Source organism: Xenopus tropicalis, chromosome 3, assembly GCF_000004195.4.
Source record: "Xenopus tropicalis strain Nigerian chromosome 3, UCB_Xtro_10.0, whole genome shotgun sequence".
Lineage (NCBI taxonomy): Eukaryota > Metazoa > Chordata > Amphibia > Anura > Pipidae > Xenopus > Xenopus tropicalis.
Window position 1 is genome coordinate 45,507,776 of NC_030679.2, and position 15,416 is coordinate 45,523,191.

Genomic DNA, 15,416 nt, shown 5'->3' on the forward strand with positions numbered 1-15,416 from the left:
CTGCAGGATGCAAGCGATGTGTCGGCCTTTCCACCAGCGACTCCTATTCTTCCTGTGGAAAGGCATTTTGGAGCAGTTAGATGCCCATGGTAGCAGTGATATATCGCAGACAACTAACTCGCTCTGTGGGTCCTTAGCCTGGGGTCTTCTGCTGGGCCTTTGGCATGCTAATTTGACACTGCAGGTGCACTTCTACTTGCACTTCTACTTGGGCCCCCTTCTCATGCACCTTGGTAATGACAATTATTTTTCTCAGCACATAGTTATTTTAAGTTTTGTAATTTGCCTTTAAATACATATTTCAGGGTTTTTGTTTTGTTATTTTGCCAGAAATTTTATTGGTGTTCCTTTTTGGTTTAAATTGATGAGCGATACACTGAGGAAAAGGAAGAAATTAGGACTACTGGAGTTTATGTTTTTTATTTCATATATGTCTCATTTTGCAGTTACTTCATTTGGTAAAACATAGGTAAGACATATTTAGGTGACAGTAAGCAGAAGATGCCAAAAAACTTCCAGCATGATTTTCACTTTTTCTTAGCCACAATATTCTTGCATATCCAGTCCATCCCATCCTAAAGAGAATGCAACATTACACATATTACAAATCAGAAAACAATTATAGTGAATCTAATTGGTAATAATGGGGGCACAGTAATAAGTCACAAACTTTGACTAATATATTAAGGATTGTAGTCTGACTGCTGAAGTAATATAACTGGTATTGAAGCATTAGTAGCAAAGTAAAGAGAATTGGTTTCTCTTCTGTTGTGCTCTAGTAGGAATAGAAATTTTATTAAACTCTAGCATACTCTACCTGCCCTGTGCTGCCTGTGGTAGTTTGTTAAATTGTTGTTCGGGGGTCTCTAAGACACAGTATTGCACACACAGGCAGCATAGGGTAGGCAGAGGATGGCATACACAGGAAACAAAGGACAGGCAGCATATGACACACACAGGCAGCATAGGGCAGGCAGAGTATGGCACACACAGACAGCATAAGGCAGGCAGAGTATGGCACACACAGGCAGCCTAGGGCAGGCAAAGTATGGTACACACAGGCGGCATAGGGCAGGCAGAGTATGGCACACGCAGGCAGCCTAGGGCAGGCAAAGTATGGTACACACAGGCGGCATAAGGCAGGCAGAGTATGGCACACACAGGCAGTATAGGGCAGGCAGAATATGGCACACGCAGGCAGCATAGGGCAGACAGAGTATGGCACATACAGGCAGAATATGGCACACACAGGCAGCATAGGGCAGGCAGAGTACGGCACACGCAAGCAGCATAGGGCAGGCAGAGTATGGCACACACAGGCAGGGTAGAGCAGGGCAGGAGACAGGGAAACCTAAAAGTACTATGGAAGTAACTGATCATGACCACTCCAACATGAACAGTTTATACTGTACTACATACAGTGATACAATGCTGGCACTGCTCCTACAGTCTGTCTAAGGTGCGAACAGGTGAACAATGTGGACAGCAACAGGCTGAGGTCTTACAGGTGTGAACAATACAGAGATTTACAGCCTGAATCTTAGGTGTGAACAATGCAGGGGCCAGATAATCTCAGTACTGATACCATTTAAAGCTTACACAAAGGTAAGCAGTCACAGCAGCCAGACAGGTGGGTGGTCATACAAAGGGGCCACATGCAGGGCCACCATTGGACAGCAACTAAAGAGAAAGGAGAAGGAAAGGTACAATCACTGGGAGTGCCAAAATGTTGGCACTCCCCCAGTGATTGTAATCACTTACCGGGGTACATGCAAGCGAGAGATCCTCTTCCTACTTCTGTCTTTACACTGCCTGCACATGCACAGTCGAGTGAAAAAATTACCTTTAACAAAAAAGCGAGCTTTCCACTCTACTGCGCATGTGTTGACCCCGACATCATGAAGAAAGAAGGCAGGAGGAAGAGCTCGCTCGCAGGTACCTCAAGCCAGTGCAGTTTTCAGCTAACAGGCACCAGCCTGGGGTATCAGGTAAGTGATTACAATCACTGGGAGGTGCCTAACATTTGGAACCCCCCCAGTGACTGTACCTTTCCTTCTTCTTTAAGTCTGCTTAAAAAATAAAATAAATATTTATTAAACCCAATAGGATTGTTTTACCTCCAATAAGGATTAATTATATCTTAGTTGGGATCAAGTACAAGGTACTGTTTTATTATTACAGAGAAAAATGAAATCATTTTTTAAATTTTTGGATTATTTGATTAAAATGGTGTCTATGGCAGGTGGCATTCATATTTACAAATTATTTTCTGCATTACCAGCTCATAACCCTGAATGCAATTTCTACAAGTTCAGCAAGTTTCCTATAGTTTTGTGTTGCATAAAATTTAAAGCAATACTCATCTGTATTGGGGGGACTTACATAATCAGTAAAGTGTTATAGTTCAGTACTTCCACTGAAATCAGATGCCACATAGAAAAGTATTTAAATTGACTGCTCAAAGCAGTTTAATCAGTTCTGATGAATTAGCCAAATTATTTTGTTACATGTTGCAGTTCGTTAAAAAGCAGAACAGGAAAAATTCTCCTCTCCACAATAAACACTGAACTTTCCCCTAGTTGAACTGCAATTAAAGGAGAGTCTAAGTTTATTTAACTTATCTGGATGAAATATATACTCCCCTTTTTTTTACCTTCCCTGCTGGTCACTCACAGTATATATACCTCTTATATAGGAGCAAATGTGTTTAATTATGGTTTCCCATTAAATGAGGACTTATTACCTGAATGCCTTCTCCTGAGATGGCTGAGCATGCTTGGATCTGCCAGGTTCGGTCTCGGTACGTGTGTAAATTTAATCCCGATGCTATTTCAGCTGCAGGGGCCGCAGTCAGTAAATCTTGCTTATTGGCAAACACCAGCAAAGGAACTCCCAAGAGGCTGTCATCTTCTATTAATTCTGCCAGTTCCTAGAAGGCAGTTACACGGAATTAGCAAGCCAAGTTTTTCCTTGTGAATGAAACACCCTGGCAATATTATACCCTGCCATGCACGATATCTCTTCTTTTTACTTTTTCAATTGCTTCAAGGTATGGTATTATCATAAAAATAATAATGTATTTATAGCAAGTTATTTGCAAATGTTCACTATAATCCTATTCTGTAAAGTCATTGTTGTCAATCCCTCCAGACCGTGGTAAATTAAAAATGAAACATGCTATATGTATGTATGTATTTACATCTTTATTTATAAAGTGCTACTTATGTACACAGTGCTGTACAGTAGAACAATACATTAATACAACAAATGGTGTTATTAGAATAATAAATAATAAAACACAAATAAAATGCATATCTTTTAAAGTAGGTATCCCAGGTTTGTTTGTTGCCATTTTCATACACCCTACTAAACATAATCTGGTGGGGAATAACCCCATAATAGATTCTGTAATAATAGATTCTATGAGAAAAGCTTTTAATATAGTAGTACATAAAAAGCAACAGCCTTACTAGACACTACCATGCTGGTTAAACTGTAAAAATGAGATAAGTGGCACATAGTACTCTTCTTTCCTTAATGAACTAAAAAATGTTTTTCTCTACCTACTTTACAATGTTGCTCTCTATCTTTTTCACTTAATTCCTCAATAAAAAGCACAGAAACTACACAATACTAATAGAAGACAACCCTCTGCACACCCCTGCATGAAAAGGTCCAAAAAAAAAAAAAAGCTTTATACGTGCAAGAAAGATTCTACAACATTAACAGAAGTATGTCCCCCTCTGTCTCTATTGTAAGAATGCTATTGGAACCATACTCTGTATCACATGTAATGCATGCATATCCTAGCAATAATAAATGATTCTCTGAATATAAAAATAAACCTAGACCATAAAACAAGTATACTGGAAATAATAAATGACTAAAATAAATAATATTGTTAGAACAGTAGATCAGTAATTGTAACTGCAAAAATGCCCCCTGTATAATGTATAGTCTGTCTTTTGTAGATGATCATAATATTCTGTATGCATGGCTTTTTTTTCGATATCAAAAATAGTTATTTAGTTACATAGGGTTGAAAAAAGAGTCCATCAAGTTTAACCCTTCCAAGTAAACCCAGCACACACAACCTATACTTACCAATCTATACCAACACATACATAAACTATATATACAAATATTAATACTTACTGTAGATATTAGTATCACAGTAGCCTTGGATATTACGCTTATTCAAGAACTCATCCAAGTCCCTCTTAAAGGCATTAACAGAATCTGCCATTACAACATCACTAGGAAGGGCATTCCACAACCTCACTGCCCTCACCATGAAAAACCACCTACGCTGCTTCAAATGGAAGCTCCGTTCCTCTAATCTAAAGGGGGGGGGGGCCTCTGGTGCATTGATTGTTTTTATGGGAAAAAAGAACACCCCCTATCTGCCTATAATCCCCTCTAATGTACTTGTACAGAGTAATCATGTCCCCTCGCAAGCACCTCTTTTCCAGAGAAAACAACCCCAACCTCGACAGTCTAACCTCATAGCTTAAATCTTCCATCCCCTTTACCAGTTTAGTTGCAGTCTCTGCACTCTCTCCAGCTCATTAATATCCTTCTTAAGGACTGGAGCCCAAAACACAAGATAGCTTGTGTTTATATTATTTCTGCCAAAGTGCATAACTTTGCACTTGTCCACATTGAACCTCATTTTCCAGTTTGCTGCCCAGTTTTCCTGTTTTGTCAAATCGCTCTGCAAAGCAGCAGCATCCTGCATGGAACTTATAGTTTTGCACAATTTAGTATCGTCAGCAAAAATAGAAACAGTACTTTCTATGCCCACCTCCAGGTCATTAATAAACAAGTTAAAAAGTAAAGGACCAATGACTGACCCCTGCGGTACTCCACTAACAACACTGGTCCAATTAGAAAAAGCCAGTTCTCTATCCAATTACAAATATTATGTTCTAGGCCAATATTCCTCAATTTGATCATTAACCTTCTGTGAGGTACTGTATCAAACACTTTAGCAAAGTCCAAGTAGATGACATCAACTGCCATTCCAGCATCGTGGTTCCTGCTCACCTCCTCATAAAAGTGACTAAATTAGTCTGGCAAAATCTGTTACACATAAAACCATACAGGCAAATACAATAGTAACTGCAATGTATTCAAGTATCCCTTATTACCCCTTCCAAAAGCTTTCCTACTACTGATGTCAGACTAACAGGCCTATAGTTTTCAGGCTGAGAATGGGATCCCTTTTTAAATAACGGCACCACATTAGCAATCCGCCAGTCTCTCGGCACCATGCCAGACCTCAATGAATCCTGAAAAATTAAGTGAAGAGGCTTGGCAATCACAGCGCTAAGCTCATTTAATACCCTGGGATGAATACCATCTGGTCCTGGACCTTTGTTTACCTTTACATGTTCAAGTCTCTTTTGAATTCCCTCCCAAGTGACCCATGCGTCAGTAGCTATATTACTAGGACTGGGCATATTAAAAGGGAAGCCTTCATTAGCTGGCTCCTAGCTGCAATACCCATTTCCATCTCTATTTTAGCTTGCCTGATGCTTGTTTGCATGCTGTATTTGCTTCCTTGTACCTGATGAAAGTTTCTGCTGTCCCAGCTAACTTGAATGCTTTAAATGCACATTTTTTCTTACCAACCTCAACACTAACACTTTTATTCAACCATAAAGGTATTGTTTTTTGATTCCTCTCCTTGCTTACAAGTGGAATATACTGTTGTGTATACCTGCAAAGTAATGTTTTAAAGATGTTCCATTTTCCTTCTGTGTCTAACCCTATAAAAAGCCTTTCCCAGTTGACACATTGTAGAGATGCCCCTATACTGGCAATAATGTAAATCTTATATCAGTTACCCAGTTATCAATTGACAGCAGGTATATTGAAGGAATGATTTATCAAAATTGATCAACATAGAAATACTGTATGTGCCAAAGAAGCTAGCAAATTTGTAAGAAAAAAGAACCGCACATATTAAACTAGAAAGAATAAGAATAGCTTTCCTTTTGTTAGGCATTTCTGCACTCAAAGTAAAACAATTGAGCATATTGACAAATTTAACTGCTAAACAGTTTGAATGGCTCACTGCACTGGCCAAAATGTACTCCTGTATTAGTTAATAATGTGTACTGTGTTATGTTTTTGTTTTAAAGGCTAATTAAACCTTTAAAATAAGTAAATGTAACATTGACACTTTTGCAATTTACATTTAATAATTTTTTTGATAAATCCAATCTTTTAAGACTACATATATATTGATAGATTACAATTTTGCTGGCTTTACCTGTCCTGTTTCTTCAAAACGTTTTCGGTCTGCACTGTCCACGACATAGATCTGAAAAAAATAATAAGATATTGGGGCCGATTCACTAAAGGTCGATAACGCTTATTGCATGCTTTTTTGCGTTAAAAATCATGTGATAAATAAGTCCTGATTCATCAAAGTCATTTCGCATGCGTTAATCCGCATATCGCATGTGCAAAAAAATGCATCATCGCAAAGCGTTATTTCTAACATATTGCGTTAATTTGCAAATAGAAATAGTACTAATGCATGATTCACAAACACATATGAAGCGTTAAATGTGCAAAATATATACAGTATATCTGTGAGAATATTAATACCTACTTGGTGTAGGCGGCAACACAACATGGAGTTTGCAGTTGGATTTTTTCAAGTATGTGTTGGCCCTAGAGTGATGCATCTTCCAGTTTTCAGGGAAATGGTGATTTTCAGAACAGTAGTTTTCAGAAAGTAACGGTTACGTGTGTAATATCGTGCACTAATATCACACATAGCGAAATATATCGCGCGCGGCAGGAAATAACGCAAGAAAATCGCTCATTGCGAGTTAACTAACGCAAAGAACATCGCTTCTTAATTATGACAAGTGTCCTTTTAGTGAATCGAGCGTTAAGTCGCAAAAAATCGGCGTGCTGGCCTTTTACATTGGATCCATCTTTGCTGTGTGTTATGTATGAATTTTCTACGACTAACAACCTATTGACTTTATCTGCCTGATTGTGGTGAAAGAGTTACATTTCTACTTCATCGGTCCTACATCACTTATTTTAAAAAGGCCTCCAGCTAGATGGATGTCTAGTCTAGATGGGGTTTTGCATTAATGGTTGTGATTGCAGGTAAGGGTTCCTTCTGATGACTCTTCCATACGTGGAGCAATGCCACTCCTGGGCCAACATATGAGCAGTTCTGAAATTTCCCCTTAAATGCCATTTCTTGATTAATGTAAGTTGCAACCTGAAGGCATTTTACAATCTTTCTATAGCCTTAGACTGCTTTGTAGGCATCAGCTCCATTTCCAGGTCTGAAAAGAAACTGGAAATATATCTGGAAACCAGATATTGTAGCTCCTACACCAGGAAGAGGAATGTAACCCTAGGCCATTTGATAAGCTGAAAAAACACTTTCCACTAGAAAAAAAACATCCCTCAGAATAAAAAAGCTCAAGTTTAACAAAAAATTGCAAAGATCATTTTATAGCGAGTTCTGCCATTTCTGGGAATGCATCATTCAAAGGTTATTGCAGATAATACTGTGTGTAACCCCTGTTCTAGGAGGCCCTTGGAAAATGCTCATTTATTAAAGCAGCCCTGGGAACAACTGTAGTGATACTGTATAGTATGTTCCTAACACTAGGTATAGACAGTTTTAATAATATTACTGAACTGTGGATCCAATGCAAAATAACCCAGTAACTCATGTACTTTAATAAAGAAAGACACAACTTACGGTCATAGAGTATTGCGGTGTAAAATATATTTATATATATGCTTGTGTGTACATTGAAAGTAACATATGAGGAAGTATTCTGTGCCAAGAACATTGTTTCTGTGCATATTTGATCACTAGATGTGAATAGATGTTTACAAACTGAATATCTTGGTTTAGCCATTTTCCATACAGGCTGGTAGGAACTAGGAAATGAGCCTTTAGGGGTCATAAACAAAATGCTTTCATTGTTGGCTTGATCATTGCCATAGCTACCTCAGCCATGGGTTTCATAGCAATGGGTTTCCTGTTATTTCTAACAGAGTACATTTGACTTTATTACTTTTCCATAGACCAAGGTGCAAGTGTCTTACCAACAGATCAGTGCTGCTGAGATACTTTTTCCAGTGTGTACGTATTGCCCTTTGACCCCCAATGTCCCAGACCGTTAGCTTCAGACCTTGGGATTGGACACTTTTGATGTTAAATCCCTGAAATGAGAAGTATCCAGTTGTAACTGCATGTTATAGAGACATTAGGATAATAAAGCTCTTCTGCAAAATTAATTACAAAAAATGGAATTATATTAATTAAAGTAGATGCTATACAGAAATGCAACAAATCCATTGTTTTTAGATTTTTCTTATTTCCCTAATTTGTATATTCAGATTTAAAATAAAAAACGTAATTTGACTGCTGAACCAGCCCTTAACTCTAAGCATTTGACCCAACCAAATACTAAAAAAAACTGCTGGGATTTGACCCTTTCTGATTTTGATTTGGTGCATCCCTAATGCTAACTTTAAGCAAAGTGTTGCCAATGTACTCATTACCCCGGATTCTCCCGATATCGCCCACCCGTAGGTGGGGGATATTGGGAGAAGATCCGCTCGCTTGGCGACATCGCCAAGCGAGCGGATCTTATGGTGTATGGGGACCTTAACTCCCCTAATTCTTCAGATTTGTTTTATATTGTCATCACAACTATGTACAAATACATAGTGAGATGAAATTTCAAATCCGTTGACCCTGAAAATGCTATACAAATAAGCAGAGATAGCCAGGATTTGTGCAGTCTAACAGGCACAATATACTCAGTATATGCTATTGTCTCATTTAAAGTTAGAATTCTGAACCTGAGCTAACTCTAATTACATTCTGGAACATCCAAATACCTGTGTGGGAGTGATACTGCTGACTTCCTCCAAGGCGAGCCTGGTCAGAATGGTGGTTTTACCTGCGTTGTCCAGTCCCAGCAAAACAATTCTTATCCCATTTTCATCAAAACTGTTTAAGGTCTTCAGTTCTTGTACAAGTGACAGCAAACCCTAAACAGGTATGAGCATAATGTTATGCATATTGGGTGTTACTGCTTTAACATGCTTTCTCACATGTATAATTGGCTTTTACTATGTAATCAGAAATCTGCCATTTTGGCTCCAATACAATTTCTAATTTACTGCCATTGTATTTATTTTGTTTTATTTTTTTAATTTCAGTTTTTTAATAAGAAATTCAGTCATTTGACATGTTGCTAACATTCTAAACATAGCAAATAGATAAGGGTATGGGGTTAGTTTATTTAGAGTCCACACTGTCCCAGCAGCAAATACAAATACAGTTGACCCAAAATCCAAGCTGTACAGATACAAAACCCAGATGTACAGGTCAAGCTAATTCAGTTGTAAAGATACAAAGCCCGTATATCTAAAGATATAGAGGGGAAGGGGCACAGAGGGTACCACAAACAGGGGTCCCATTACAAATGGTGTCTTAATTGTTGTGAATTACAATGCTCAGCATGCTTTAACACATTATAATTTGTTGGAGTATGGTGGTTATCTGCATATTTGGTTACATCATCTGGGTATTCATCTATTTTTTATTGCAGGCTGAACTCACCTGTCTAGGGTGGAAATATTTTCAGAAGATTACTGATTTTACTACTCTGTTATGTTAGAGGAAATTGCACTCTGTTAAAGGGGACTACTGTGACCTAATGAGAATGGAGACCCATTTCTTGGTCCCAGCACATGGATTAAATACAATTGAATACAATCTCATATCTCATAAAATATACACTCCAAGATCAACAAAACCATATGCATGGGTAAGTATACATATTAAGTTATAGCAAGAATAAGAGGTAGATTTTTTATTACAAAAAAATCAGTTCTTGGGTTGGGCCTACTGATTCTCAGACTAAACCTTTAAAGAAAACAAATGTAAAATTTCTCAGGGTGATCTAAGCACTTATTAAATTTACATTATTATTAACTGCTAATATAATTGATTTTTCCAATCACAGTGCCACCTGCTGGTCACTTCCACTGACTGTACAGTCCATGAAATATACATTCAGAAGGAAAACATAGAACTGTTCTGATGTTGCTCTGCTCAGAAATGAGACCAGAAGCCTCAGCAGACCTTTCTCATATCTTTCCTAAGAAGAAAAACTTTGGAACAGTTTTATGCTTACCTACTAAACATATTTTAAACCGTACAGTCAGAGTAACTGACCAGCAGATGGCACAGTTGTTACAAAATGTATGATATTCATTATATTAGCAATTTATAAACAGCTTTGAAAACAAAAAATTATATAATTAATATACATTGCAAAAACACCCTAAGCAACTTTACATTCATTTTTTAAGGCTAACATATCCTTTAAGTTAGGTTTCCCAAGATAAAAATTAAGAAACATTGGATTAGCATTTTACTGTTGGGACACTGGGACATTTAATGCTCAGCCCAGTGCCTACACAGGTGACCAGAATTCTAGGAGAGATCTGATTGTGTAGAATGTGGTAGAAGAGTGATAAAGAGGGGAAGTGAGAGAGTAACTGGAATTTCACAGGATGATGTGAAGTATTCTGTGTGATAGGGATTCTCTATACTCTAATTTAGAATTTGGCCAAACCCTGCTACTTTTTAACTAGAATAAAAAATGATGATGGCTGCTGGGCTCATTCGTAATCTCAAGGCGCAATACTAAGTGAAAAACAGAAGCAAAAGCAAGGTACTTGCACCAACACATGCAATTTGTCCTTACATCTGCTTTGCTTTATTAGGTTCAAGGTGCAAAGTACAGGGGACAAGGTAGCCCTGGAATGAACACCTGCCTTGAGAACATGTTATTTGAGGACTGCATTCTAATGTCATTTCCAGCATATAACTGTAATGGAAGAGTCACAATTTGCACCCACATTGCAGACACAACTTTACTTTGCACATTGCAGTAGCTCTGTAAATAATCTCTTATATGTTCAGACCTTATTAATAACTATAAATTGTTGGCAAGCCCATGGAGAAATGGTTTTCAAATAATATAAGGCACAAAAGATCCCAAGGAAAAGTGGCTGTAGACATATTATGTAAACAGTCATTTCTGTACTGCACTTTAAGAAAGATAATAACCAGATTCTACGACTGTCCGTCAGTGTGTGAATGTGAGCAAGACAATAACGAAGAAATAGAAACAGGGTACAAGTCAGGAAACAATAAGGTTGATATTATGCAAGTTAGAATTGATTTCTTCTATAACAAAGCCCCAAACCATTATAGTACAACTACCTACTGCCATATCTTGTTTATCCCTTCATTCCACTGCTCTGCCACAGATTGTTTTGCTTTATCTGGTACTGTGTAGTAGACAGTAGTGGCATACATTATGATTTGATAAAATTCAGTGAACAAGACCTCTTTATTCCCTATAATAATCTAAGGGGTTTATGCACTTAAGTGTGTGAATGGTCTGTTACCATGAATGTCAAAAATAAAATGGCATTGGCTTTTCCTTTCCCAAGGCATTCCTAGGGCATTTGTAGTAACATAGCTGCAAAAGAGACCAAAGAGCTAATTTACATTCAAAACTGCAGTGAGCAAAGTGCATGTTTTTCCCCCACAATGCAGGATTTTTCTCAGAATTTTTGGTCACAAGGGGGTAATACGTTGAGGCAATTTAGCTGCTTATGACTGAATTGTGTCCAGTTCGCCAGTATTAATGCAAGTCTGCTGCGCCTATTGACACTGGGCACAATTGGAACCCCAGCATCAAAATCCCCAAAAATGGAAGGAATGAAGGACTGAGCACTGCCAAGCACAACTATGTGGAAGCGCATTTTAGCACAAGTACCTTTAGTTAAACAAGTTTAATGTACAACTTCCTGTAGGATAATGTGTGACAGTGCAACTGCACTTGCGGATGTAATGAGCCCTCAGGTGTGATGACCATAATCATATAATTAGGAATTAGCTTTGGCTGATTTAGTTCAATGACATTAAGGAAAGCATGTCTGGTTGCTATCAGTTACTACAGTTATGTACCTGTGTTATTAAGTCCACCCCACAGATTGACAGATATATCAGTGCTGCTAGCTGGGAAAAAAATGTTTTTCTTATCCTGTATTTTTTCTGCGTATGCATCCCTGCTATGATTTTGCAACTCATAATTATGTATTCATATAGGATCTCCATATAAGCTCCAGAACAAAAGTACTGACTATAACCACTGACTTGCACTATGCGCCTCTGCTCCACACAGCATCTTAACTCTCCATCTACCCAACTGGCTACATACCTTTTGGACTTCGCCCATACTTCTACATTCTCTGTAGCCGTATCACTGTAAGGAAAGTAAGTCACCAAAAGCAGAGCCTCTGTTTATGATTGCAGCAGATGATTGACTGATCCTTCCTTTGTCTATACAGTTTACCCTGTGCGTAGCACATTTCCAAGGGGGAGGCATGCAGAAGGGATTAAGCTGCCAGGTTTAGCTGCTATTTTTTTTTTTGATCAGCATTAAATAATTACCTGGGTAATCCCTCAGCCATCTGCCACCTCTTAAGGGTTTGTTAGGCAACATCCATTCTTACAGCCACTACAAATGTAACATATGAACCACATCTCACTTAAGCTCTAGGTATGGTCACTCTGCATACTCCTTATCTTTATTTCATAAGCAGAGAATGCCAGACGGGTGTGATCCAGCACAGCATGCAATTTCCTGCACTACCTCTCACAATTGTACAGGTGCAGGGTGTGTCTTTTGTTTTACACTGCAAAGATACATGGAAGACTTATTTAAATTAAATGTAATTGGAGAAGCCAAGTATCTTATTTCTTGCTATCAGTTACACCTGGGCACCTGGGCAAACATTGTACCTTTATTACATGTGGGGTATAGGTTATTAAAAATATTCAGATGTCCGTCTGTCCAATATCTCATTCAATGTTTTGTGCTTTTATGGAGGTCTGTTCATTACAAAACATGCAGAGCACTGTGGGAATTGTGTCTGAAGGAGAACTGACTTCTTCAATATTGTTTCAAGAGTTAGAACCAACAATGTAACAATGGACAAATACTGCTTTCTATTAGAGCTGCAATTACAATTAATAGTTAACATAAAGGGTTATAGACTATATGTACAACTTTTAGATAAGCAAAGTCTATTATGCAGGGGGGGGGGGTGTTCTCAAGAACCAGGAAGTTGGAAACTGAAGCTAGTTTCTCTTTTTACCCTTGAGCTTGTTTCGAAAAAAAACCAAAAACCATAGATATTTCCTAATATATCTAGATATAAAAAAACAGACAAAACCCAATTTGTTTTGAGACGGCTAGAGGGTAAGACACAATTGATCAGTACTCCAGAGAATGTGTTGCCACTCTCCAGTGTCTAATGGTAGCATCCTTGGCATTGTGCTGGGATCATCATTATTATTATGTGTGGCTGCTCATCCATAAAAACCCCCATGCTACCAATAAATGGAAAAAAGTTGCCTCTAGATATAGTGGTCAGAAGTGTTATTTTGAACATGTAATTTTAGATAGTGGATATTTTTGGCATACAATGAGTAATTGGTTATATGCTGACCCAGAAAGAAAAGGTTAATCTGACATAAGCTGCCTGTTACCAGTCTCCTGTCCCCATTTTGTCTCTGTAGCATTGGAAGAGATGTCAACTCAGTCCAGGTCACTTGTGGCATAAGTTTGTTTTTTAGTATTTTATACATGTTTCCACTTTTTTGACCAAATTGTAAAGAACAAACATTTGGTATGCAAAGGCAGCAAATCACAATGGTCACGGTTCACAAAATTTATATCCCTGATTTTCACAATGTTACATTACATATGCTGTCATAATATTTACAGGGAAGGATGCCAAGGCTCTATACCTGTGAGAGATTAGGCATGCATTTCACATGTATAACACTGTAGTATTTACATTCCACAGCAAGGCAACACAAAGTTACGTGATTAAATTCTGCGCTGTTAAGTCTGTACCATGGTACCCAACAGTAATAAAAAATATAAATCTTGATAAATGTTGTTTATATTCAGGCAATACATTATTAGTGTATTAGGCTGTTAATTGGGCAAGCAGATTTGCTTGGGCCTGCATTTTGCATCCTCCCACTACTGCTTCCACTGAAATGACCAGCTGTCTGGAGTTTTATTGCTCTGAGAACAACATGGGATTTGGATCGTGATCTCACTCACTTTCAGGTTCCTTTCTTGTCTGCAGTGTTACTCAGCTATTGAGTAGTTCTTGCTTCTTGCCTGAACTGGGAGTCCTGTTCATGTTCTGAGTTTGCCAGTTACTTTGACTGTAAGGAGTTCTGCCAGTATTGGAACTACTTACAGATTCCATAGTGGCAATGTGCATAGTGCCAAAATGTTGCACATTGTGCCTTGGGGGATGCCAAACGTTAGCCACCCCCCTGTGATTGTTATCTCTTACGTAATACCCTGGCTGGTGTTCCTGTTAGCAGGAAACTGCAACAGTCCAGGGTATTTCTGTAGCAACTCATTTGCTGCAATCTTCTTCCTCTCTTGTCTTTTTTTCCTCGGGGCACTGGCAGGTACATGCGCAGTAGATTGAAATAAATTCCTCCTTGCCTTCCATTCCGAATCAGATGCTGCGCTGCCAACTGCTGAAGGGGAACCTTGGCGCTACCACCACCTCCTGACCTGGCGGTAGCTCTGGGATTTCTTTGCATTAGTGTCTTTGCTAGTAAAGAATCATGTGCAGATGTCACTTGCGCACCAAACACTAGAAATAATGCCCAGCTGCACCAGATTTGCATCGAAGCATACATGCAGTTGCATCCATTTTAGTTAACCTTATGCAATTGCATCAGGTGCTGCACAACTGTGTTAGGTGCAACGCTGCTTGTGATCCCAATGACACTTGCATCATGGGAAAAAACGCTGCATTGTGGGGAAAAAACATTCCAACCACACTCAAAATTGCACTTTGCCCAAATAAGTAACTGAGTCTTTATGTGTGTCAGTTCTATCCAACATACATGGGCTAGATGTCGTTCAGAATAGGGCACACTTATACATATGGCAATGCTTGAATATAGTCCCATATTTGACAGTGCCAGCAATAGGATAACATAATGCAGTTCAAGCTACTATAGCAACAAATGTGGATAAAAATACAAATAAAGAAAGATTTTCCGTTCATAGTCATTCACAGCAATGTTTCAGTAAACAATGGGATGGCCGAGTGCTAGCAGGGGTAGTTCCTATTAGAGAATTTTCTTGCATATTTCATTTACTTCATTTGAAGAGCTCAGGGGGGTCAAACAAGCTTTGTGTACTGAAGTATAGGCTGGCACCAATACCCACATGGGCTGGAGCATAGTCAGGTCACTAATCCCATGAAGTCTCTTTCTGGTCCAA

General features: G+C 38.5%; 1 protein-coding gene across 2 annotated transcripts; it reads right to left on the bottom strand.

Annotated features, from left to right (window-relative positions):
* Positions 1-405: 405 nt before the first annotated feature.
* Positions 406-14,398, bottom strand: arl3l2 (ADP-ribosylation factor-like 3, like 2). Of its 2 annotated transcripts, none has more exon segments than NM_001126745.2 (6): positions 406-575; positions 2,744-2,929; positions 6,278-6,328; positions 8,098-8,214; positions 8,899-9,051; positions 14,368-14,398. In NM_001126745.2, coding segments are annotated over 6 exon segments (579 nt in total). In that variant the 5' UTR covers positions 14,392-14,398; the 3' UTR covers positions 406-527.
* Positions 14,399-15,416: the final 1,018 nt, after the last annotated feature.